Here is a 24,358-nt window from a genome sequence, read left to right as displayed (position 1 = left end):
ACGCAATTTAACGAAGCAAGGGGTTAGCGATTTATTACATTCGCTTTTTGTTTTTAAGTGCAACTACCCATCGTGATGAGGTAATTCTTAAATAATAATACTTCTGAAAAACAGTAAACTGCATGGGAGTTTCCACCCCGAAGCAAGTAAACACACACGAACAACGTATTTGAAATGTTTCCATGTTTTGTTTTGTGCAACAGAAAGGGTAGGAGATGACGTTTTATATTTACACAATCATAATTTTATGCATTTAAAAACATACAGTTTGGAGGGATTTAATGGAAAAGAAATTTCAACAGGAACTTCAGACGGACTGACCTAGTACTTGCATTTCGTTCCATTCACTTAACAGATCACAAACCATTTAAAATTTTATTGCAGTGGAGGAGCTGTAGATGCCACAACTTAAAATTAAATATTAATTTTTACTATAGTTGACAAGTGGAAAAAGTGCGTTAATACTGTAAAAGTTACACAGCATGAGTATGTGACGGTTCTGGTGTCTTTCATGATTAAACCTGAAACCAATACATCCCGATGTCTTGTAGCTACTTCCCCAAAAATGCAAACAAAGCAGGCCGTCCCCACACATATCTAGAACACAAATTCAAGCACTGATACTAGATTTCCATCTGGCAGAGGAGTCTGTGTTTATTCGTCGAGGAGTCTATATTGTCAGAGATTTCTACACTGCCTGGCCTTATCTCCCACTGTGCTCGTTCATGTGCCTTGAGTGGATCTTCTTGAGGTTTTCTCGAACCCTTAGAAACTCCAGCAGCTGGGGATCCTCTTTGGCCTTCTCCAGTTGCTTCTCCTTCTGAGATACGTCATAAGAGAGATTTGTGTGAAATGGATTGAGTGAGATGATGTTTGTGATGGAATACAGTGTGTGTGGAAAGTTAATGTGGAGAAGGTGGCAGCACCGGGTGTGTGTGAGATTCCATCCCCTGCCCCTGATCTTACCTCTTGGTTTATCTGCTGCCTCTGAAGCAAGACACGCTCCAAGGGGGTCCGGTTCTGCTCACCCTCCTCCTTCTCAGTCTGCTCCTTCCTCCGTCGCTCCAGCACCAGGTGCAGCTCCGGTCTCCTGCACATCACCAGGCCCCTGTGGGCGAAGGGGGGGAGACAGAGAATGGGGGCATGAGTCTGGTTTGGGTGGAGGTCACGTTAAGCTAACAAGCATGTTATAGCATGTACTGCAACTGTGGGTTGCGCACACAGTATTGTTTGCATGCATTTGCGCAGAGGGCGTGCTTTTGACAGGCGGTGTATGGTTGCAGCCCCCAGGTGCGCATTCTGACCCGACACAAAAGGTGGAAGAGACAGCCATCCATTTTTTATAACGGTATGGAAATGGGGGACGGGAAAAACAAGCATTTCCATCTCAGATCGCCGCCCCCCTGCTGTGTGCTTAAACAGCGCCCCCTGGAGGGCTTAGAAGAAAATGAGCCTTTATGTTCCTACTTTTTGTGCGCCAGCAGAAGCTCCTTGTGCAGCTCCTGGTGTGTCCTGGACACCTTGACAGGATTAGCTGGTGGGCCGCTGACAAAAAGCCGAGGTTTGACAGCACCTGTGGAGAGGAGCAGAGGCCGGAGTCCAGATGAATGTTCACACATCACAGCACAGTCCCTGTTGTTAAAAACTCTAACGTCATGATATGAAGAATAGATACGTGGAACTCAAGGATTTCCCAGACACATATATCCTGATGTGAGGTGTTGCAGGGATCATTTAAGAACTCGTAAAACCAAAACATGAGGAGATGTCTGGTACGGTTCACCAGGCTTTGGCTCTCCCAAACAGTGCCCACCTATGCCCTGAGAAATAGGGCAGGCAGATGCACAGACGCCAAGGTTTGGCCATGTTGCTGCACCCACCTGTGCTGAGATGATGAGTGTTGGTGTGAGAGGCAGTGGGGGCGCCGGCATTGGGTGGCGATGTGGCGTTGATGGCCTGCCTGGTCCCGCCGGCACTGGTGCTGGTGGCAGCTCTCATGGTGCTGAGCCTTCGAGATGAGATATCACCTGGAACCAGGGGCTGAGGCACAGATCCAGCTGCATCGTGCTGCTGGGTGCAGCGTGAGGGAGGAGAGATGGTGCAGTGAGAGTGGAGGAGCAGTAGGGTTTCATAATGTAATTAGGTGGCCAAGCATAACTAATTAAACAAGTCCTTAAACAGGAAGACTCTCAGTAACAAGGTATCGTCGTGTTCACACTGAAGACTCGCGATGCGTGTCCTGTGTTGGTATCTGTTCCATGCCAAAGCGAGAGCATCATTGAATTATAGTTGACATTTTGTAATTCCTGGTGAGAAGAGCAGCACTGTGCAATCACCAGTAAACTGCTTTGCAATTTGTAGCTGCTGATCAGGTGCTTCGCTCCTGAGACGAACAACTCAATAACTGAATATCGGTTTTTCTGAAACGTTAGAATAGTGAGTTAAACAGAAAGCCACCTACCTCAGCAGGATCACTCCTCCGCTAAATCCACCATGTTCTGGACTGTGCTGGAGAGAAGCTATCGCCGTTACCTTGTTGATACAGATCTGGTGTCAGTGATACCCGAGAAAGCCGAATCTGTTCCTTTTGTTCTATTGGGCTGTCTTGCATCTGTATTTCTTCCACCACAGCACAAGAGGGCGCTGTGCCACTGGCAGAGTGAGGAGTGGCATGCTACAGCCATCTTGTCCTTGTGTGGATTTAAACGTCTTAAATATGGTCTTAATTTAAGCCATGGCGATTCGTATATCATTCAGTTAGAGACAACTTAATAAATTTGGAAACCAAGTTAATACATATATTATTGTAACATATAATGTGTAGTCTTCAAAAACACAAAATAAATGAGAAAAAGTACAAGGCAGTTTGAATTAGCATAGGAATTTGATTCCAAGTTAAGACTTGTTGAAACGACTCATTGCAAACTTCCATGGTTCCTCCTCAAATGAATCACCACATAAAAATCAAAATAAAAAGAGCAAATCACTGACTAAAACTTTCTCCCCACGTTTCACTATAAGCTGACCCCAACCTTTAATTAACCTTTAACCTCATCATGGCAACTGAGGCTGAGGACTACATCAGTTAATTTATTTGTATTATTTATTTTCAAATGGCAGGAGTCTGCCAGTGTCCCTAAAAAAACAAATTCAAGGGAAAGATGTGCACATGCCTCACCATACCATAGACATTCGATTACCAATGTCTCTCTTCACCATAGATATTATGCTGCACATTTCTTATCATACCACATCTGTTGTACTACATGTGCCATTCCATCAGAAACCCATAGGACCAGTCTGTCCATTTGTGACAATCCTCCCCATGCTGGTGATGGCAGAAATGACTGGACTGTGTCCTGTTCACCCCTGGCCATGAATAAAATAAAAGTATGAATGTGTTAAATGTGAAGCTAATGTCTGCTTAAAACCCTCACAATAGCAAAAAGTAAAAAGAGAAAAAGCCAGGATGAAAAAAGCCAGGGTACCCCCTTCACTGGCCCTGCCTGTGAGCTGTGAGGGTACCCCCTTCACTGGCCCTGCCTGTGAGCTGTGAGGTCTGAGGGTATCCCCTTCACTGGCCCTGCCTGTGAGCTGTGAGGGTACCCCCTTCACTGGCCCTGCCTGTGAGCTGTGAGGTCTGAGTGCTGAAGAGAGCAGGCTGGGACCTGTGGCCCTGCGGTTTGGTCCGGAGTTTGGCATTGTTTCTATTTCCTGTGAAGTTTCCGTTAGGGTTACCGACACGTCATGACTCATACTGCCAGTCACATTTTCTTCATGTTCAGAAGTTGTTGTTCCCCAACCCTGCGGGGTGCTGTTGTTTTTCATTATGCTGCCCCCTGGTGGTTGCCTTCTCATTACTGCACAGGATGGTACATATTCGTGTATCAATATCAGTAGGTTTTAATTATAAAAATCCTGGTCTTTCACTGTCAAACTAATTCATTTATACTAAAGATTGCTTTGTATGGGGTTTTCTAAAAAGATCTACTCACATTTTCAATACAAATTTCCAGGCCCATATTTAGACTGGCACTTAAATATATGTCTCAGTTCTATAGTCTATCTGAATAAAATAAGTGAAAGTATTCTGCAAATTTTCACGAAAGCGCAGGGATTGCTGGGATTGCTGCGAGGATTGCTGGGATTGCTGCGAGAGAGTGGTGTTGAGCTGCAGCGATTGTTTGGGATTGTTTTTTTTGGAGTGTTTTGAGTGTTTGTGTGCTTTACCTGTTTACGTGGGTGGCTGTTTATTTCTATTTATTGTTCTTATTTCGGTCAGCGTGAGTGCTTGTCTGTCCTGTCTGTTAATCAACAGCGCGATTATTACCGACAGAGAGCTGCGGGTGTCGCGTGCGCGGCGTTTTTCTGTCCGCGTTTAAACTCCGTAACAAACACCCGCGGGGCGATTATAACTAATAACATCTAACGTCGGTATCGCTACCAAGCGTCGGAAAAGGACAGTTGCTCCTGAGCTTTGCTCGGTCGCCAGTCGGGGCCGGGAGGACATTTTCCACTTTTTTCCCGCTCCGGCAGTAGCCTGCTGTGAGGGGGTTTTTGTGGTTTTTCGACCTCCCAAGAGCAACTTCGATTTCGCCTTGTTTTTAGTTCATACTTGGTTCAGGCAGAAGTTCTTCTGGTAAGTAGTAGTAAGTTTATCAGGTTTAAAATTTTTAATAAAATAATAATTAAGTTCCGTTTTAACACAAGTAATAACTTATTTTAGTGTACTCCGCACGTTACTGCATTTATTGTTACGCAAATTAATCTTTATAGTTAAATACACTATATAAATTTACTGGGCTGGGAGTACGGGGTCATAGTGAGTTAGTTAATTATGGGGCCAGCTCAGTGTTGCGTTTGCAAGATGTTTGCCCTTCTGGACGTTAGTGTCCAGTCGGACTTCATCTGCGAGCGATGTAAGCTAGTGGACTCACTCATGGTCAAGGTTCGCGACCTTGAGGAGCAACTGGCTCGCATCCAATGCAACAGTGAGTTAGATGAGCTAGTTGATACGCCGTTTAGGGAGACGGTGTGTACGCCACTAACGGGGGGGAGGGAGAATGAAGAGCAGAGAGGTCGAGAGAGCTGGGTGACCGTAGGTCGTAGACGCAGGAAAAGGCGTACACACGTTACAGAGGCGGCATCACCTGAGGTGTCTGTGTCTAACAGGTTTCAGGTGCTTCCAGCTTTAGAGCTGGAAGGGACTGGGGAAGCAGGTGGGCCCTTGGGCACTGAGGAGCCCCCTCCCCCCAGAAAGAGGGAGGTTGTGGTAGTGGGGGATTCAATTATTAGGGGAGTAGACAGTTATGTGTGCACGCGTGATAGAGGGTCCCGTACGGTGTCTTGCCTGCCTGGTGCCCAGGTAGGAGACCTTCCAGATCGTGTGGACAAGCTTTTGGCCCCAGCTGGGGTGGATCCAGTTGTCGTGGTGCATGTTGGCACCAACGACATAGGCAAGGGTAGAAGGGCTGTTCTGCAGGATAAATTTATAGAAGTCGCCAATAAGCTTAGAAGCAGAACGTCCATGGTGGTATTTTCCGAAATACTCCCCGTGCCACGCGCAAGTGAGGCTAAGTTAGCTGAGATAAGGAGATTAAATGCGTGGCTAAAAGGATGGTGTAGGAAAGAGGGGTTTAGGTTTATGGGGCACTGGAGGTCCTTCTGGAACAGGTGGGACCTGTTCAAGCCGGATGGGTTGCATCTGAACCGGAGGGGAACCAGTGTACTGGGAAGGCGTATTTGTAGAGTAGTTGAGGAATGTTTAAACTAGGGACTGGGGGGGCAGGGAGGTTAGTTAAGTATGTAACTGGGGGGAAACGGAAAGCCCAAAAAAATCATATTATAAGTAGGCACTGTAATAAGCCTACCCTTTGTTGTCTGTATCTAAACGCCAGGAGTATTAGGAATAAAATTCATGATTTAGAGGCTCTTATCTCATCGGACTCTTATGATATTATAGCAATAACTGAAACGTGGTTGAGTGATAAGGATGGACAAGAATATAATATGGATGGTTACACATTGTTCCGTAAAGACCGTATAGGTAAGAAGGGAGGTGGTGTTGCAGTATATGTAAAGGAAATCTTGCAGGCAAGGGAGCTTACTGATATAAGTAAAAGTACGGAAGCTATATGGGTAAAATTAGATGCTACAAACTCAAATAGCCTAATTGTCGGTGTTTGTTACAGAGCACCCAATGTAGCTGCTGAGGAAAGCAGATTGTTATACAGTGATATTAGGATTATGAGCAATAAAAATGATGTGGTAGTTATGGGTGATTTTAATCTACCGGGGATACAGTGGGACATTGTTGCTGGCTCTTCTGAAAATGAACTTGAGATGGTGGAATTAGTACAGGATTGTTTTTTTACTCAGTTTGTTAACACCCCTACCAGGGGAGATGCCATTCTTGATCTTGTTTTGTCTAATAACCAGGACAGGATTGGTAAATTAGATGTTTTAGAACCACTTGACAGTAGCGATCATAACATGGTTAAATTTGAGGTTAAGTTTAGTGCCCGAAGAGCAAAGTCCAAATCAAAAATATATAATGTTAGGAAGGCTAACTTAAATTGTATGAGATTAAAACTAGAAACCGTGAACTGGATGGAGTTAAATAACAAAACTGTTGAAGAGGCATGGGAATTTTTTAAAAGCACATTATTGCAAGTACAAGAGGACTTCATACCTGTTTCTAGCAAGAATAAATCTAGGAAATTGCAACCTAGGTGGTTTAATAGGGACATAAAGTATAAAGTAAGGAGGAAAAGGGCTTTGTTCCAGAGATGGAAAATAACTGATGATGACATAATAAAGCAAGAGTATCTAAATCTACAGGCTGAATTAAAAAATGACATTAGACGAGCTAAAAGGAATGTCGAAAGGAAGATCGCATTGGAGGCTAAGGATGACGTTAAAAGTTTCTTCCAGTATTTTAACTCTAAAAGAGCTCTAAAAGCTGAAATTACTAATCTGCAGGATAGTAAGGGTCTTATAATTGAAAACGACATTGACATAGTAAATGAGTTCAATGATAGTTTTGCACGGGTATTCACTGTCGAGGACACTAGTAACTTACCAGTTCTTATTACTAATTCAACATCGTCTATAACTAATATATATATAACTGAAGCTGATGTTTTGCAAAGCCTAGCTAAGCTCAAAATAAATAAATCACAGGGCCCTGATGGCATCTTACCTATAGTGTTAAAAGAGATGAGGGATATTATTTGCCGACCCTTAACATTACTGTTTCAAAAATCCTTATCTGAAGGTGTGGTACCTTCTGATTGGAAGCATGCCAACATAACGCCCATTTTCAAAAAAGGGGATAGAAGTAATTTGTCAAACTATAGGCCAATCAGTCTAACTTGTATAACTGGTAAAGTTATGGAGGCTATAATCAAAGAGAAAATGGTAGATTACCTGGACTCAAATAACATTTTGAGGGATAGCCAGCATGGATTTAGGAGAGGTAGATCCTGTTTAACAAATCTGTTGGAGTTTTTTGAGGAAGCTACTCAGGAAGTTGATGATAAGAAGGCCTATGATGTCATCTATTTAGATTCCAAAAGGCTTTTGATGTTGTTCCCCACAAGAGGCTCTCACTTAAACTCAAAGCGACAGGTATTTTAGGAACTGTAGCGACTTGGATTGATAACTGGTTAACGGATAGGAAGCAGCGAGTAGTTATAAGAGGCTCGATGTCACAGTGGGCCTGCGTTCATAGTGGGGTACCGCAGGGTTCAATTTTAGGACCACTTTTGTTCCTAATTTACATAAATGATATAGACACCAATATATACAGTAAACTGGTGAAATTTGCAGATGATACCAAGGTGGGTGGTGTAGCAGATACTGAACTAGCGGCTCAGCAGCTACAGCGGGATCTTAATTTAATTAGTGACTGGGCTGACACCTGGCAGATGAAATTTAACATAGACAAATGTAAGGTACTCCATGTAGGGAGCAGAAATATAAAGTACAGGTATTTTATGGGACCTACTGAAATAAAGGTAGCTGATTATGAGAAAGACCTTGGTGTGTATGTTGATGCTTCCATGTCTCATTCTCGCCAGTGTGGGGAAGCAATAAAAAAGGCCAATAGGATGTTGGGGTACATCTCCAGGTGTGTGGAGTTTAAGTCAAGGGAGGTAATGCTAAGATTATACAATTCCTTGGTGAGACCTCACCTAGAATATTGTGTACAGGTTTGGTCACCATATCTTAAAAAGGACATAGCGGCCTTAGAAAAGGTGCAGCGTAGGGCCACAAGAATGATTCCTGGTCTTAGAGGAATGTCATACGAGGAAAGGTTATTTGAGCTAAATCTGTTCAGCCTCAAGCAAAGGAGACTGAGGGGGGACATGATCCAGGTCTATAAGATTCTAACAGGTTTGGATGCTGTTCAACCGAATAGTTACTTCAGCATTAGTTCAAATACAAGAACTCGTGGCCATAGGTGGAAATTAGCGGGAGAACATTTCAAACTGGATTTAAGGAAGCACTTCTTTACACAGCGTGTAGTCAGAGTATGGAATAGTCTTCCTGATAACGTAGTGCAAGCTGAATCCTTGGGTTCCTTTAAATCAGAGCTAGATAAGATTTTAACAACTCTGAGCTATTAGTTAAGTTCTCCCCAAGCGAGCTCGATGGGCCGAATGGCCTCCTCTCGTTTGTATAGTTCTTATGTTCTTATGTTCTTATATGGCAAATGACAACCTTCCTGACATGTGCAATGTATCCCTTAAATGTGTGCACGTTTCTTGAGACGTCAGTGAGTATCTACAGTGGGGTATCACGGTAGAAAATAATTCACAAATAATGAATCCTAAAAAAACAAACAATGGAGATGTTTAGCTTGTACCTATGCTAAGCATCATGGGAGCTGCACCGGAGCGGAGCGTCATCACATGGTCCTCATTTGTCAGGAGAGATAGGGACACTCTGGCTGCCCCAGAGCTTTCCGTCCCCTTGGCTGAGTTTACGGTCATGCCGGTTGCCAGTTTGTTCATTTAGCTCCTGATAATGGTTGACAAGCCAGCAGCGGTGGGAAAACCAGCCCTGTTGACGTCAGCTGGCAACTGCGGCAGGTATCTGTAATTCTTCTGGACAGGAGTAGCAGTTCTGCTGATTCTCCTGACCGCTGTGGGGCAAACCTGTCATCCTCACCGCACAAATGGAAGTTTTAACTAAAGCTGAAGTTCTCAGTTCTGGATATTTCACAATGCTTTGTATTCATTCTTGTCTTTGCAGTTTTTTTTTTTAATGCTGCATTTTATGTGGATGTAGTGAAGATTTAAAAGCCTTGATCTTTACTGCAATAGCTAACAGTCAAGCACAGCATAGTGTGAGAGGGCGGGCCATTACGCTCAGCTGGGCATGTGTACCATCATCATTCAGGTGGCACTGGAACACTCATCTTCTTTCATAAGCAGACTGATACCTAACCTAACAAAGACCAGTGATTAAAACATACAAATCCTCAATTAAGTGGGGAATTTTAAGCAGCAGCTTGTATGAAGTCCATAATAGCGTCTAAAACACACAAAATGTGTGGCATGTATGACGGAACAGATACGTAGATGGGGCAAAATACTGAGAAGCTGCAGGGCTAAGACAAGCTCAGGGGAACATGGTCTGTAACCTGGGACACTGGACTGGCAATCCAGTCAGCCGTTGCTCATTATTAAAATAAGGGCAGCCAGCCAGCCAATCACTACCAGGTCCGTTAAATAGAGCACCCTGGACCGCCTCCAGATCATGGTCCTCAGGAAGTCAAAGAGGTTTCTCTGCAACAGAAGAGCCAGACAAACATCACAGCGACCCCGCAAGAGAGCTGAGTTTGATATGTAACCACTGACAGAGCACTCTGTCCTCCAGGACCCAGATGGATCATGGCTGCTCAGCCCTTTCTCAGGACCTACATCTCCTAGATGAAAATTTCACTCACTCCACCACAGTTCACACTGAGCAGTCATGCAAGCAGGAGATGAATGAGTGGCAGAACTACTTAATTTTATTGGGTGCCATGCACACACTGCAATTAGAGCACAAACGTGCAGAAAGGCCAGCCAGTGACTTGGAAATGACACATGGAAAGTAATCGCCATTGATCTTAGCAAGCCAACCGTGTTCAGGATTAACCCTGAAAGTGGTGCAGGCAGGATTGACCTATGTCTAAAGCGTGAATTTCCATTGTATAAACTTACAGAAATGGACCACTAAAATCTCACTTGGTAAACAAAAAAGCCAGTCTTTATAAAAATATATTTTAATATAATTGGAGGCAAAACAGTTTTATACTCTAGTCTGGTTCCTGCACTCTTGATAAACTGCATACTAATGGAGGTTAAATGCTGACTGTTCTTTGACTTGTATATTAAAATAATTAGTGCAGACACTGAAAGCTTCCTGTCTCATCCATTAAGACGTTTCAGCCTTTGTCTTCTCCTTATTATTTAATATTAAAAAACTGTAGCGCTATCAGGGTGATGTTGAGCACTAATGTACCATAATCATCCTGTACTCACCTGTTTATTGATTTTTCTCTGTCCCCAAACTGCTGCTCTTGTCCCACAGAAGGACCCAATTATTGCACAAACATCTAAAAGGACTGTAAATAGACCCGCTCAATAAGGCTAGTATAAATGGGTCTCTCTCTAGAAATTACACACCTCGGTTAAGCAAATGTTAAGGCTGATAACAAATGGATCTTAAAAAGGTTTGGTACCAGCCAAATGCAGTCTGACATGCTTTTTTTTTTGTACTAGCCAGTGGGGCGGCTAGTGTTCGGTTTTTGTACTCGTTTGTCTAAATTGTACGAGCTTAATTTCCAGCCCTGGCTGTTAAACAGGAACTTCTCACTAGACACTGCAGAGGGAATGAATGTCCTCTACACTGAGAGGGGGAGACACTGTCCACTGCACTGAGAGGGGGAGACACTGTCCACTGCACTGAGAGGGGGAGACACTGTCCACTGCACTGGGAACCACTCAACTTCTCTTAGTTATTGTTATATCAAGTAGAATACTTATTTCTTGGTTTACTACACTTTTGTTTTGCTTATCAAAAAACTTGTTTTACTGATTAATGGATACAACTAATTTTCAATTCCATAATATGTGTTCACAGATGTTAGTGGTGTGTTCAATGGTGGGAACTGGGGTTAGCTGTTGTGCGTAAGGCAGGTCTAGAGAAACACAGAACTAGCCGAGATGAACTTGATGGGTTAGGATAACCAGACTGTATAACATCCATGCATCTTCCAGCCGCTTATTAGGTTTAAGGTTATAGGGGACCTGGAGTCCGGCACAGGACACACGGTAGGGTGTGCCCTGGATGGGATGCCAGGGAATAGCAAGGCACAGACACACTACAGGAAATATTCCAAATAGCCTAACGGCATGGGTGTAGGAGATTGTTAATCCAAAAAATGAAACCGAAAAAATATTGGGGTATACTTTGGGTGCTCTAATGTCTAATATCTACACTGAAGGGGTTCGTTTATAAAAGCCCAGGAAGCAATAAGCTGATTCACAAAGTGCTTTATTATCAACAAACAGTTGTACTGTAAACAGATTCGTCAGTGGTTCGCTGGGGTTGTCAGTCAATCAGGAACCAAACTGAATCTTGGATCTTGAGGTTTAGCCCTTTTTAAAATAGCAGAATGGTCCTCAGAGCTTTTCTGCAAGTCAGGTTGCGTTTCTCCAATTTCCATCCCGAGTTAAAATGTTCTGCACGAACGAGTATAGAAAGTCTAATCAACCGGGTCAGCAAATCCCATTCATTCTGCACATATTAAACATTTTAAGAACGTTTAATAAAACTATGAAAAGCACCTCAGATGGTGCAGCACGGCCACTGGGAGAACTGGGAATGACTAAAGCGCCGAATGGGTTGGCAGCAGGAGTGACTAAAACCAAAGACCTCAGAAGCCTGATGGTACATATAAATATGCTCACAGAGCCATGTGTACAAACTGATTTCAGCTTATGAAAGAGTGGTTCTGTTTAAAAGAGACAACGTAAGGCACGTTTCTGGTAAAGACAGAGGCCTGATGTATTCCGACCCAGAATTATCACAAACTCAAATCTCCAACTATCACAATCACTATCTCCAAAATGTTGCTCTGGGCCCTCCTCGCTAACCCTACATCTCATTTGGCCTACAGCTCTCACTCGTCATGAGGCTTCCAACGGGATATCGTCTTAAAGAATGGGGCAGAATCCCAACTATTTCTCTTACAATCTGCAAGGGGGGGGGGGGGGGTCTGAGAGCGAGAATGACACTAAGCAACTTGGAACTAAAGTGCTGAGGCCCATTGAAACAGCACTCAGAGCGTCAAAGAAGTATCTAAAAAAGCAAAACATGGAAAAAAGTGCAAAAGTCAGTCAAGGCAAGCAGAAATATTGTGCTTTTTTCTAGTGGAAAAGCTTGCCTGTACAATGTATTTTATCCAGTAAAACAGTGTCGGCATTCACTAAATTAAACCTGTAGGAACAAGGTAGGAACAGGTAGATTACGGGAATGGTAGAAGATAAGATCTAAGCTGTCATTCTTTAGTGAGGGATCCGGTAAACATTCAGGTCCAGACCAGTAGGCATCAGCAGTAGCAATGCAAAACATCAAATGCAGTCAATACTTCCATTGCATCTGATGATACAGGAGCCACTTCTCCAAGGCACCTTCACTGTGAAATGGCAGGATGAACCCTTTGGGTTGGATAAAGAACCCTGGAAATATATGGAAGGATTTTTCCCTGTCAGAATCTAGCCTGAGCTGTAATTCATACAGCTGGCTGAAGACAATTGTTTGACAATGTAGAGGGACAAAGCATTAGAACTTGAATGGACAGGTTTTGAGAGTAAACCCGTTAACATTTCTCTGCCTTGGGTGCAAAACCTGAGCAAATACTAAGGGAAAAAAAACCTACTAGATCTTGCACAAAGTGGCATTCATGGAGGGAAGAACCACCACAATGGTGAGAAGGACACCTTCAGTCTTGGAGTCAGTATGGACAAATCCATGGAAGTCAGTAATTACTTGAGCAGAAAGATCAGAGATGTAGTAGGGAGCTTGGATTACGGTTGAGGCTTGAAGTCCGCTTGGTTCTATCTCTGAAGATGAACAGGAGATAAAATTCAACACTTATCCACACAAAAGGAACCATCAGAGAACTGGAAATTAAAATATTACGGACCTCTTTGGAAGCCATGGTTAAAAAACTCCTGAATAAAGTTATTTTGACTACCAGCCACAGAGAGTAGAGTAGTGGCAGACAAGATCTTACCGGGCTGGATTGTAGGCACCGGGAGAGTGTCCGAGTGTGACCGGTGCAGCATGGGCCAATGGGCGGGGCACTAGCTGTTCTGGCCGGGCTGGAGAGAGGGCTGTTCCTTGGGGGTTGACCAGGGCTTCTACATGGGCTTCTAGAGGCCCGGCCAGACTTGAGCGTGCGCAGTTTATCCCGGGAGCGGCGGGGGCTGCCGCTATTGCTGAGGGAGTTGTGGGGCGTCTCCAGGTCCTCCAGCCTCTGAGTCAGTGCCAACTTCTGCTGGATGGCCATGCGGAGCAGCGAGTTCAGGGTCTTCTTCTCGTCTTCAGCAGCAGCCAGCTGTTTCTGCATAGTATCCAGCTGGGTCACATACTGGTCACATCTGGGAGGAGAACATCCCAATCACAGCCAACCCAACTCCACCATCCATACCCTGACCACAAAAGCAAGTGTTGCACCATCCCCAGTCCCTACAGTTCTCCGACTCAAGGGATCTGCTGCTGAAAACTCAAAGAAGAAGGTCAATACATTTCCTAAGAAGAGCTTTCAAACCATACCAGGTCTGACTTAATCCAACAAAAATAAGGACAGTAAAAAAAATTTTAATTATCTTCCTCACGGACCTGGGTTCAAGTCTCCACCATGGCTCCATGTGTGTGAAGTTTGCTTGTTCTCCCCATGTCATCGTGTCATTGCCTGTAGGTGTGTGTGTGTGAGTGAATGCTCTGTGGAGTGTGTCCCATGAAGGGTTGGTCCATCCTGGGTTGTTCCCTGCTTGTAGCCATAGTCTCAGGCATAGGCTCCAGACCCCCCCACGACCATGAACAGGACAAGCAGTTACAGAAAATGGACGGATGTATGGATGAACTTTCTCACAGGAGACGACTCGCTTAATTTACAGTGAAAATGGGAGGAGATTTTCAAAGCAAACCACTAACAATGACAAAATGTGCCCACAGCTAATCCCCAAATACCTGGCGGTATTCAGGGAGAATATCCAGCATCTATCTCGTCTCACCCTGAAGGGTGGGACCCTCACGGGTGACAAACACCTGCATGTGACCTGCTCCCTCACAGTGATGGGATTACAGAGTTGTGTGTGTGTTGGGGGCTGGCTGTGCAGATGACTGCAGTACCACTCTCTCTTTGGAAGAAGCCAGCATCTCCCCAATGAAACATGGGGGGTCCAGATATAAACTCTCCTTCAAAATACAGCCTGACATTTCTACACTATGAGATTTTAAATCTCATTTATGCTACTTCTAGTTTCATTAATGACAATCTAGAGGGATTTCCTCTGAATTACCTTGCAAGACCTTGTTAATTTCAGGCTTGTGTGTGTGGGGGAGGGAGTGAATTGTGTTAAATGACTAACATGAAAATAATTATCAATACATTTATCATCAGATCAATCGAAAAATTAGTTGTTAGATTAGTCGAATAATCGAAAAATAAAAATAAAAATCGCTAGATTAATCGTTTAAAGAATAATCGTTTGGGACAGCACTGATCAGGATACAGCGAGGCAGCACCGACCTGCTGGTAAACATGACGCGGAGCGACGAGAAGGTGGCTGCGTCCTCCTTGAGGGCCTTCAGCTCGTTCCTCAGCTTCAGCATGGTCTCCGACACCAAGCTCTTCTCTGCTTCGTATTTAGTCTTTAAGTTTGCCAAGGCCACCTCCGCTGTCTGGGGAGATAAATGGACAAAAGGGGGGAAAATGGTGTTACAGTGAAATGGAGCAAGATTCAGAACACCCTGACGATGCGTCACGACAAACACAAGAAGGATGACAAGCATCTGCTCCTGCAAAGATGACAAAACATCAATAACAAAAATTCTGAAAAAAGTTACGAGCATTACATTTCCCAATACATTTGTACCTGACATCTGACAACGCCTTGTGGAAAGCATAGCAACTCCAGAATAAGCCCAACAAGTTTCTCAACACATTAAACATTATGTCGTATCCTCAGCCTTCAGCCAGCCTAGGAAAATCCAAACTACAGAGGAACCCTGAAAGCATACTTTCAGCTGACTTATGAGATGTTTGAGGTACCTGTTTGTTGGCCTTCAGGACGGTCCTGAGGGTCGCAATCTGCTCCCTTTTGGTGCTGAGCATGGACTTGAGCTTCAGGATTTCCTCTAGGAGGCCCCCAGCATCCCGCTCCATGTCAAAGGACACGTGGGACCACGGGGAGGTCAATGTTCCCCGCTGCTGGCACAGCTCAATGGTGGCCTGCGAGTATGGACAGTGAGTCTTTACTGTGATACACCCACATCGTTGTGTAACAAACCCTAGAAGAACACAGCACTAACCACTGAAAACATTCTGAATAAAACTGGCTCAAAGAGTGTAGGACCACGCTCTCAGCAGCTATGACACTACCTGGAGGTGTCTCATCTGGCGGCGAATCAGCGCCACCAGACTGCGCACGTTACTCGGATCAAAAACGTCCAGTGTGGGGGAGCCTGGGCAGCTGGCCGAGGAGTCGCCAGTGCCGGCGGAGGGGTCCACGGGGTGGGTCTTGCCCAGGGGGCCATGGCGCTGTGGCCGACGCTGCCGAACACCCTCACGGTAATAGTCCAGTGTGACACGGTTGGGTGTGAGGTTGTTGCAGACACAGACATGGTGATAGAGGTTGGCCAGCTCCTCCGAGAAGGCCAGCAGCTCCTCCCGGGCCACAGTGAGGTGGCCCTCAGAGTCCATGGCCACCTTCCGGGTGGCGCCAATCTCCGTCTCCAGCTCCAGGATGCGCTGCTGGTCCAGCCGGCTGGCCCGGATGCACCTGCGGATCTTCTCGGCCAGCTCTAGCGCCTCGCCTCTCCACCGCTCCTTCTCGTTGCGGTAGCGGCCCTCCAATGCTTCATGCAGTGCCCTCGCCTCCCTCAGCTCCTCCCGCAGCTGTGGCACCTCCACAGACAGGACCGCCTCCTGGCCGACGCCCTTCTGCAGGACCTCTAGGCTCTGGGCCAGCGCCTCCATCCTGCCCTGCTGCTCAGTGAAGGCCTCTTGGGATAGGGTCAGCTGCCTCTGCAGGTCCTGCACGGTGCTGGACAAGGCCGAGTTCTCCCTTTCAGCCTAGGGGACCGAAGCAAGGGGGTCAGCGTGGGTTTATGGGACAGGGTGAAGAAGCAACACAGGGTTTGGACGAGAGCTGGCAATCTCTCTTTTCAAGGGAGGAGTCGCTTTTATGTATACAAAGTCCACAGTGAAAATGTGCCTCACAATGTTAAGACATTAAGGAAAATGACAAAAACGCAGATATAAATGGAAATTAGAACCAAAAACAAAATGGGTCAAAGACCAGAAATGATGCCAGCTGTGCAATTATGGGATCCAGGCCTGGTTCTGGTACCTGCAACATCTGCTGTTTAAGGTCTCGGCTCTCCGAGTGGTGCAGCTCGCTTAGCAGGTCAGAAACGAGGCCCGGGGCTGGTGCGAGGTGGGGGCCATGGCAGACAGGGCCCACTGAGCCTTGGCCATTGTTGTAACCACTGTCCTGGTCCTCCTGCTCCCCAATATCCCCCAACTGGTCCAGATGCAGCTCCAAGGTACTGGAGACACTGCAGTGCTGGAATGCCAGGTTGGAGATCTCCCTACGCAGACTATTCTTCTGCTCTCGCTCCTCCTTCAGGGCCTCCAGCGCCTCATCCAGCTGGCGCTCCGTGATCTCCTTCAGCCGTGCCGCCTCCTCCAGTTGGGCCCTTAGCATGTTCTGATTCTCCTGCTTTTGGACCAGCTCCAGCTTCAGGGCCTCAAATTCCACCTGTTCACACAGTCCCAGATTTTTACATTATACTTAGGTGTGTATAAACAGTAATGCACAGTCACTAATGACACGCCAGAGTTTCTCAAACCAGTCCTGAGAGTTGGGAGGGAGCAAAAGCATAGACCGTCCCCAGGATTGTTCTGAGAAACACTGCTCTACACAAGAGGGACCAGGGAATGGCTTACCCAATAGCCATGTGCTACACCACACGGTAGAACAAAAGATCAATTCTACTACTAACCACTACTAACTATTACGGATGTGTGTCAAGTCTCCTCACCGAACCACCAAACTCCTTGGACTGCTTATACATTGATACTCATCACATGGTACAGTACAATCCCAGGTCTATGACTTTGGCTGCCATTTGGGTATTTGTATACAGTACATCATTTAAACATTTATGTCTTTCATAAGTGGTAGAAAAATTAGAAAGCAAGCCTAAAACATAACAGACCCAATATGCCTCCCCTCCCGGGCCTACTAATGTCCAATTTTACTTCCACACATACTGTGTTCTTATGTTGTGTGTTTTGTCCGATCCCGTCTACAGCTGCTGCTGTAACACCGGAATCTCGCTTCACGAGATTAAAGTTTCTTATTAATGAAAATACGCAGAACTATGATTCATAAGCCCTGAAAACTGTTAATGATTACATTGTGCTACAGAAATGCATTTCCTGTTTTCTGACCATAGTCCCCCACCTCCATGGCCAGCTCTTGGTATCTCCTCTGCCGTTAGGTCAGCACGTGGGCCTCCAGTAAACAAAACCTACAACTGGCCTTTGTCGTTTGGAACCCTGACTGAGCCTATTGTTGACAAACAGCTGACAGTGTGTCTCCCACAAAGAGGACTTGTTCTCAGTAGGTGGACCTTGAAACAAAAATGTTTGAAATCTCCTGGTAAAATGATCGCTGGTACGCCTGTTTGACAATGCTCTCTTATTGTCCAGGGAGCATTGAGAGAATAACTGACAGGGTTTGGGAAGCTGGAAAACATGGTTAGATGGGTGGAGCAGCAGTTTATGAGAGTGCTGGTCAACGAATTCCAGGACAGGCTCTTACCCATGTGCCCCTGGGAACTAGAAGAGTTTAACACTGCAGCTAGACATCAGGCAACTTCTCCACTGATCTGTAAATGCGACGCATTACTCTCAGCATGGAGCTCAGTTTCTAAATGCGCCAGTTCTGTTCAGACTGTGATGGGGGCCACAGAAGACATCAGCCACATGCAGTGGCTGTGGAGAGCACGAGGCGGGGCCTAACCTGGTTCTCCCTCAACATGGAGACTTGCTTCTGCAGCAAGATGTTCTCCTCCTCCAGCTCGCTGCTGTCCTGCAGCAGTCTCACCTCCCGTAGCTTGTACTCCTTCATCTCACTACACAGATGGTCCTTCTCCTCCTCCAGGTGCTCGCACTCCTGATGTAAACACTAGGTTACACACATGGGGATGTCTCCAGAAAACATTCACCCCCTCTTACAGCTTCATCCATAGGAGTCGGATGGCTTGATTTGTTATCATTGAGTTTTACTTGGATGGAGGGGAGGAGTAACTAAGTGCATCAGATTAAGCCACGAGACAGACCCCACAAACCGTGAGTGTTATTATCCAAATGGAGCCTCGATGCTCTGCACCAAGCAATTACTGTCATGGTGTTTTGTACCATTTGAGATGTTTGTATATAATGGGTTTAATGCTGAAAAACTGCTAGGCTCCTCAAAGTAGTGCAGAGAGCATACCAAAGTGTACACACTAGGTTGGGTGGCAGAGGAAGTACGCCTGGCCCACAGGAAGTGTCAGTAGCAGTGACAACACGCATGCCCCCCCTGCCCTGCTAAAGAGTGGTACCTCAGAACTCGAACTTAATCCGTTCAGAACTACGGATTGAATCCTAAAAAGTTCGGGTTCTGATCGAATTTTCCCCATAAGAAATAATGGAAAACCAATTAATTGGTTCCCAGCCCCAAAAAATTACACCTAAATGTTTTTAGCATTTAAACACAAAATGAACCAGATAAAACAAGAGCATATACTGTACTAAAAACATATAAGCACATTTATCAAAACAGTAATTTGTAAAGTAAGAAAATAAATGTATCCAAACAATGTGTAAAGTTAAAAAAAAAAAAAAAAACAATGCGTCCTGCCCAGCTCCTTCCGTTTGTCACGCCCCCTCGTTAACCCTGTGTGGAATCCCCATGTGATCAGCTGTTTCTGGTTGTTGTCATTAGTCCTCTGTATTTCCTCCACGTTTCAGTTTGTTTCCCCAGTCCAGTCATTGTATTGTCCGTCTGCGTTTTGCCTGCCTTACCTGTAATTAAACCCCGTATTCCCCGATACCCTGACGTCTGCACCTTTGTCTCCGGTCCCTTCACCGACGGGCACAATATTATTATAATTAAATGTATTGATGGTTTATTATTAATATTTAAATAATAAGAAATCTTTATTTCAAAATGTATTTTATATAAAAATTACTGTTACTGTCTATCATTGTCTAAATGTATTTTTACTGTCTATATGTATTCAGCTAGTGTAAACATGCAGGATGCTATCACAGCGAATGCGAGGCTGAGACTGAAGTGTTACCCTTTGTTTCCGCTGAGAGACGTGCCGCATGACTCATTTCCCGTGCGTACAAGTTCTTAGGTCGGCGTTGACGGTTTGACTTCTGAGATTCAGATCAAGTTCTAGGTAATTTTTTTCCTAACTGGTTGTTTGACTTGTAAGAAATTCGAGTTCTAATGAGTTCGAGAACTGAGGTACCACTGTACATATGCTACTTGGGTCTGAAATAAATGCATTATTACTATTATTATTGACATTGATACATTTTTCTGCACTAGGAACAGGTGAAACACAAACATAAGCACATTTTCTTGACACACTTCCAGGTGCCAGGTGGTCGAGTTGCTTCTGTTGGTGAAACGCAAAGATAGCAACAGAAAAAAAAAAATGAAGCGAACAGTCTAAGCAAGAAATCTGAGTTATACATCTGTAAAAACTGTAAAATGTGACTGCGAAGCATTGCTTAAATAACATCGGTTTTCAAAATTGTCTTTCGCTTCTTAATGCGGGCAGCCTAGTGTAAGTAATACTTAGAGGACATTAAGGTCAAATTCATCTGCCCCCCCCTAACTGAACAAAGTCTGCCCACCCCCCGAGTTGAAATGGTCTAGAACTGCTACTGGTCAGTAGTTGGGGGAATCCAACAGTTGGCCTGGTGGACAGGACTGACCATACTCAGAACAACTCAGCAGCAAGGGAAGCAATAATTTCAGCCAGCCAATCACAGAGGAATGTCCCAAAGGTGTCCACATCACTGTGCGCCATTGTGAAAGGGAATGCATGTTAGCATGTGGAAATTGGAGCAGAGAAAACATAATCCTATTATTGCACACACTGTCAAAATGAAGACTGTTCCTTAGACTGACTCACACACATAATCACCGCTTAACAGAGGCGTGAACTGTACCTTGCCACCTGTGCGGCATTCCTACCTTCTTCAGCTGGCTGGAGAGCGCCCCCAACCTGTCGTTCTCGGCGTGAACATTGGTCAGTGTCACATGGCTCTGCTGCAACTCGGCCTTCAGCTCCTCCATGCGAAGTGCCATGGCCGCCTCCTTGTTGGCCGTCTCCTCAAGCAAGCTCTCCTCGCGGCTCTCCCCGTCAGCCGCTGCCCGCTTATGGCTGCTCATGGAATCCGCCAGCGCCTGCAGCGGCCGAACATCACAACATTTCAGTGACCCTGAGCTCCCTGGACCATGCTGAGGAGCTACCTGTGCCACCCTGACTCAGGATTGTTCCTCTGAACTGCTCATTATGCCATAAACTGCCAAACCAAATCCTCACAGCAGGGCATTCAGTGCAAAGTGGACATTAAAGCTCTGACCCAGGGGTAGGGAACCTGACTCACAGAGGGCTGGTGTGGGTGCAGGTTTATGGGATGACCTCTCAATCAGCCAATAATAAAACAGTGGTTCTCAGCTCCAGTCCTGGGCACCCTCTGTTATTGGCTGATTGAGAGGTCATCCCAAAAGCCTGAGCCGGCTCTCCATGGATCAGGTTCCCAACCCCTATTCTAAACAAAAGGAGCAGTTTACAGGTATACCTTTACCAGGAGGTATTATGGTCTGACTGCAGCTGTGATAAAGTTCTACTTGTGCCTTAAATTGTGTTGTTTTGCTTAAATGGTAAAATGGAGATTGATTGCCTGATCAATGGTTGTAGACTGGGGCCATTTAAGAGTGTCATAGTGTCAGTGGACAGTGGACAGGAGGTCATTGATCAGGCCAGATCTGAGGCACGGGTTTGACACAGACAAGGCCTCCACTGCTGACCTCTCTGAGCTGCTGCACCTCCCGCCGGAGGACTTCGTGCTCCTCCTCCAGCTGGCTGTGCCTGCTCCTCAGGGTGGCGCTCTCCTCCAGGACGGCCAGGCCATACCGGGCTGCCTGCAGCTTCTCCTCGTTGGCCTCCTGCAGCTCCAGACTCAGCCGCTCCAGCTCTGCTCTCAAGGCGCGGTCGCTGCCGCCACCAGCGACGTCGCCCTCCTCCAGCATGTCGGCCCCCACCCCCAACCCCACGGTCTCACTGCAGCCACCGGCCACTGAGCATCTTCTCACTGTGGAGGGCAAGCAACAGATGGGAAGATAACAGCGAATTCATCATGTCAGCGCAGCTATGATCAAGAGGCCCTGCCTGATCCCATCGCCCAGTCAGTACTCACCCCATCATCACATTTACAAATAAATTACCTGGTCTAAAATTTGTATACATTTTCTGTTAAAGCATGTTTCATTTCTGATGACTTCATATTTTACCACCAACATTTTCTTTTATTCTGATATTTGTTGGTTTTGAAGGAAACTATTATGCTGGGAGATCTTTCTGCCACGTTGCTAGACTACAAAAACAAACAAACAAATCTTATTTATGCGACACAGTCATTGAATAATGGAAAAAAAAACTATATCTAGTAGAATGTTTCATACTGATTGATGTGTGCACATCAGAAAAAATTTGAATGTGACAGTAAGAAAATCTTTGAATATCAGGAACTGTATCTTTTTTACCATTTGCAATGGAGGGTCCAACACTCTTTATGAATAAGCCAGTTGCGTCTCTAAAACCATTCAGTTTTTGATGGTAAACTAGCAATCACAACACAGAACTGAGAACACTTCAGGCCAGCAGAAAATTCAGGACTTGCTTTAAATAAAATTTTAATAAACAAAACAAAAACAAAAGCACTTTGTTCACAGACTAAAAAAAAATAATACTCTGATCCCTGAGCTCAGGGGAGCCTGGAATCTAAGGAAAGAGGTCAGCTTCTCCAAGTTTTACTCGCTTTCCCACTACAGAAAGACAGCATTACATAAACAAGTACAGTTTTCACCTCAAGCTACATTAGTATTCCATGTGTGCAGCTACTCTAAGAGAAGAGGCTGCACCACGTTTGATACAGGCACTGGTGTAAATTTCCTACAGGACTGAAGGGAGAGGGAGGACAAGGCAGAATCCTTTAAGCCTATTATGGGAACAAAACAGCCAGCCAGAATCTAGGGTCCAGTGTGACCAAGACCTGCTGACACGTCCATAGCAATGGATTGGATGAATGTGCAAACTGCTAGAATGTCTCTTTGACCCATGGGATTTGGACACTTAGAGCCACCAGAATAACTTTCGCTACCCATAGAAATATAAAGATGAACATTCAATCTCCACATCACCCCATGTCATTGTTTCAGTGCGGTGATCGGGTTCAAACAAAATACCACAAACAGCCACCAGGTAAGCAGACCACATCTGAGGTTCTTCAGAAGGGTTAAGACTGACAATCACCGCAACTGGTTAATTTGCAATAACAGGTGTAAGTTTTTGCAATACACAAACACTACTAAGGCGAGGACGGAACAATTCGCGGAACGTGAATGATGACACGAAACACATAACTTAACTTCACAACCACAGAGGTAATATCCGTCCTTTGACCATCAATCCCTCAGATACAACCTCGAATATAAATCATTCTCGGCAATACCAAGGACAGGAAAAGTTTGGTTTGCAAACCGAAACAACTGACCCTCCAACGCCTCCACAAGAACACCGTTAAAAATTCAGGTTCATTATGCGGCTAGATAATAACCGGTTTCCATTAACCACCTGGGCAAGCTCACCTTTGGTTTAGGATTTCACAAGAGCGGATCTCCAACATAGCAGTTTAGCTGATGTGTTTAGATGTCCAATCCAGCGGACAGAAAAAAATGCTGTCGGATACGGCGATGAAAAAACGTATGCAGAATTACACACAGCCGATCTGCTCAGCGTGATGGAGCCTGCAGGCTGGGGAGGGCCATGTGCACGCATTATGCTCGTCTCTCACCTCTTCACTGCAGCTCTATACTTCCAAAGGGCGCACATTGCGTCTGTACTCCTTTTGCTTCGGTACTATCCTCAATGATGACTCCACACAATCCACAGTACTGTCGCATCCGGCCCGCCGAGGTCACACAGCGATTAATGCATCTTTAATTCCCTTTATCCCTCACCTCGCTTTGGGATATGCTGATGCTAACCACACAAGCCCGACCCCCCGCCTGCTAAGTAACGTCATCTTCCCTTAAGTCAATGTGATGGATGGCCGCTCATCCACCATAAACGCCGGTACTGTCCTGAAACACGAGAAGGACAGTTATACATACAAACGGAGACACGCACGGTAAGATTACAGTTGGTAACAAATGAGTCGGGTTACCGTCTGCAAATTTTTGTACCGGCAGTGTTCAAATATATCTTCTCATTACGGTTATGTTCATACCAGGCCAATTAAGAAGTTGTTAGTCTTCTGTTTTCAATGGGAATTTATACAAGAGGATGCATTATGAAAAAAGTACATGGTCTAAAATCGTTTTAGTAAACACCCAGCTGTATTCGCTGGTTATGCCATGCATGAATAAAATCATAAGAATAAAATATTAAATATTGGTGTTAATTGACAACTACTAAAGAATTTGGAACCTCAAATTTATATTACGTGCAGCACAGTATGCATGTTTGACATATCCAGATACAGGTTTTTCTGTTGCATAAACTTTTGCTTTTGTCGTCGTTTCATCACTACGACTACGCCGTTGACCTTCCACCAACGTGCAGCATAAACTCCAATTTATGTGCAAAACGTTTATATCAGCTGAAGTTGCGATGGGGCGTGACATCCTTCTAGTGACACCCGGCTACTTGTCCGTGATTGGATATTTAAGCAGGAATCGCCCGTCCCGCCATGCGCATTTAAGGCCCACCCATT

At 45.2% G+C, this 24,358-nt stretch overlaps 2 protein-coding genes across 6 annotated transcripts; both read right to left on the bottom strand.

Annotated features, from left to right (window-relative positions):
• Positions 1-150: 150 nt before the first annotated feature.
• LOC111857087 (actin-associated protein FAM107A) lies at positions 151-3,784 on the bottom strand. 2 transcript variants are annotated; one of them, XM_023837586.2, is made up of 5 exons: positions 2,462-3,784; positions 1,881-2,070; positions 1,468-1,573; positions 967-1,108; positions 151-820 (listed from the first exon to the last, which is right to left on the bottom strand). In XM_023837586.2, the coding sequence occupies exons 2-5, from the start codon at positions 1,996-1,998 to the stop codon at positions 704-706; spliced, it is 483 nt and encodes a 160-aa protein (XP_023693354.1). In that variant the 5' UTR covers positions 1,999-2,070; positions 2,462-3,784; the 3' UTR covers positions 151-703. The 2 variants fall into 2 exon arrangements, with proteins under 2 accessions (XP_023693354.1, XP_023693355.1); XM_023837587.2 differs by having other exon boundaries at positions 1,881-2,067.
• A 7,749-nt stretch (positions 3,785-11,533) lies between these two features.
• On the bottom strand, positions 11,534-24,243 carry LOC111857074 (protein bicaudal D homolog 2). 4 transcript variants are annotated; one of them, XR_011992575.1, is made up of 11 exons: positions 23,232-24,243; positions 21,393-21,676; positions 20,553-20,765; positions 18,318-18,470; positions 16,638-17,048; positions 15,668-16,360; positions 15,338-15,517; positions 14,816-14,967; positions 13,295-13,661; positions 12,938-13,121; positions 11,534-12,737 (listed from the first exon to the last, which is right to left on the bottom strand). XR_011992575.1 is itself a non-coding variant. In XM_072715224.1 (11 exons), exons 3-11 carry the CDS (start codon positions 21,612-21,614, stop codon positions 13,116-13,118), a joined length of 2,397 nt encoding a protein of 798 aa, XP_072571325.1. In that variant the 5' UTR covers positions 21,615-21,676; positions 23,232-23,321; positions 23,438-24,243; the 3' UTR covers positions 11,534-13,115. The 4 variants fall into 4 exon arrangements, 3 of the variants coding, with proteins under 3 accessions (XP_072571325.1, XP_072571324.1, XP_072571326.1); XM_072715224.1 differs by having other exon boundaries at positions 11,534-13,121; positions 23,232-23,321; positions 23,438-24,243; XM_072715223.1 differs by having other exon boundaries at positions 11,534-13,121; positions 23,232-23,726; positions 23,810-24,243.
• Positions 24,244-24,358: the final 115 nt, after the last annotated feature.

The sequence above is a fragment of the Paramormyrops kingsleyae genome, chromosome 8, assembly GCF_048594095.1.
Source record: "Paramormyrops kingsleyae isolate MSU_618 chromosome 8, PKINGS_0.4, whole genome shotgun sequence".
NCBI lineage: Eukaryota > Metazoa > Chordata > Actinopteri > Osteoglossiformes > Mormyridae > Paramormyrops > Paramormyrops kingsleyae.
This window is presented reverse-complemented; position numbering and strand designations above follow the sequence as displayed.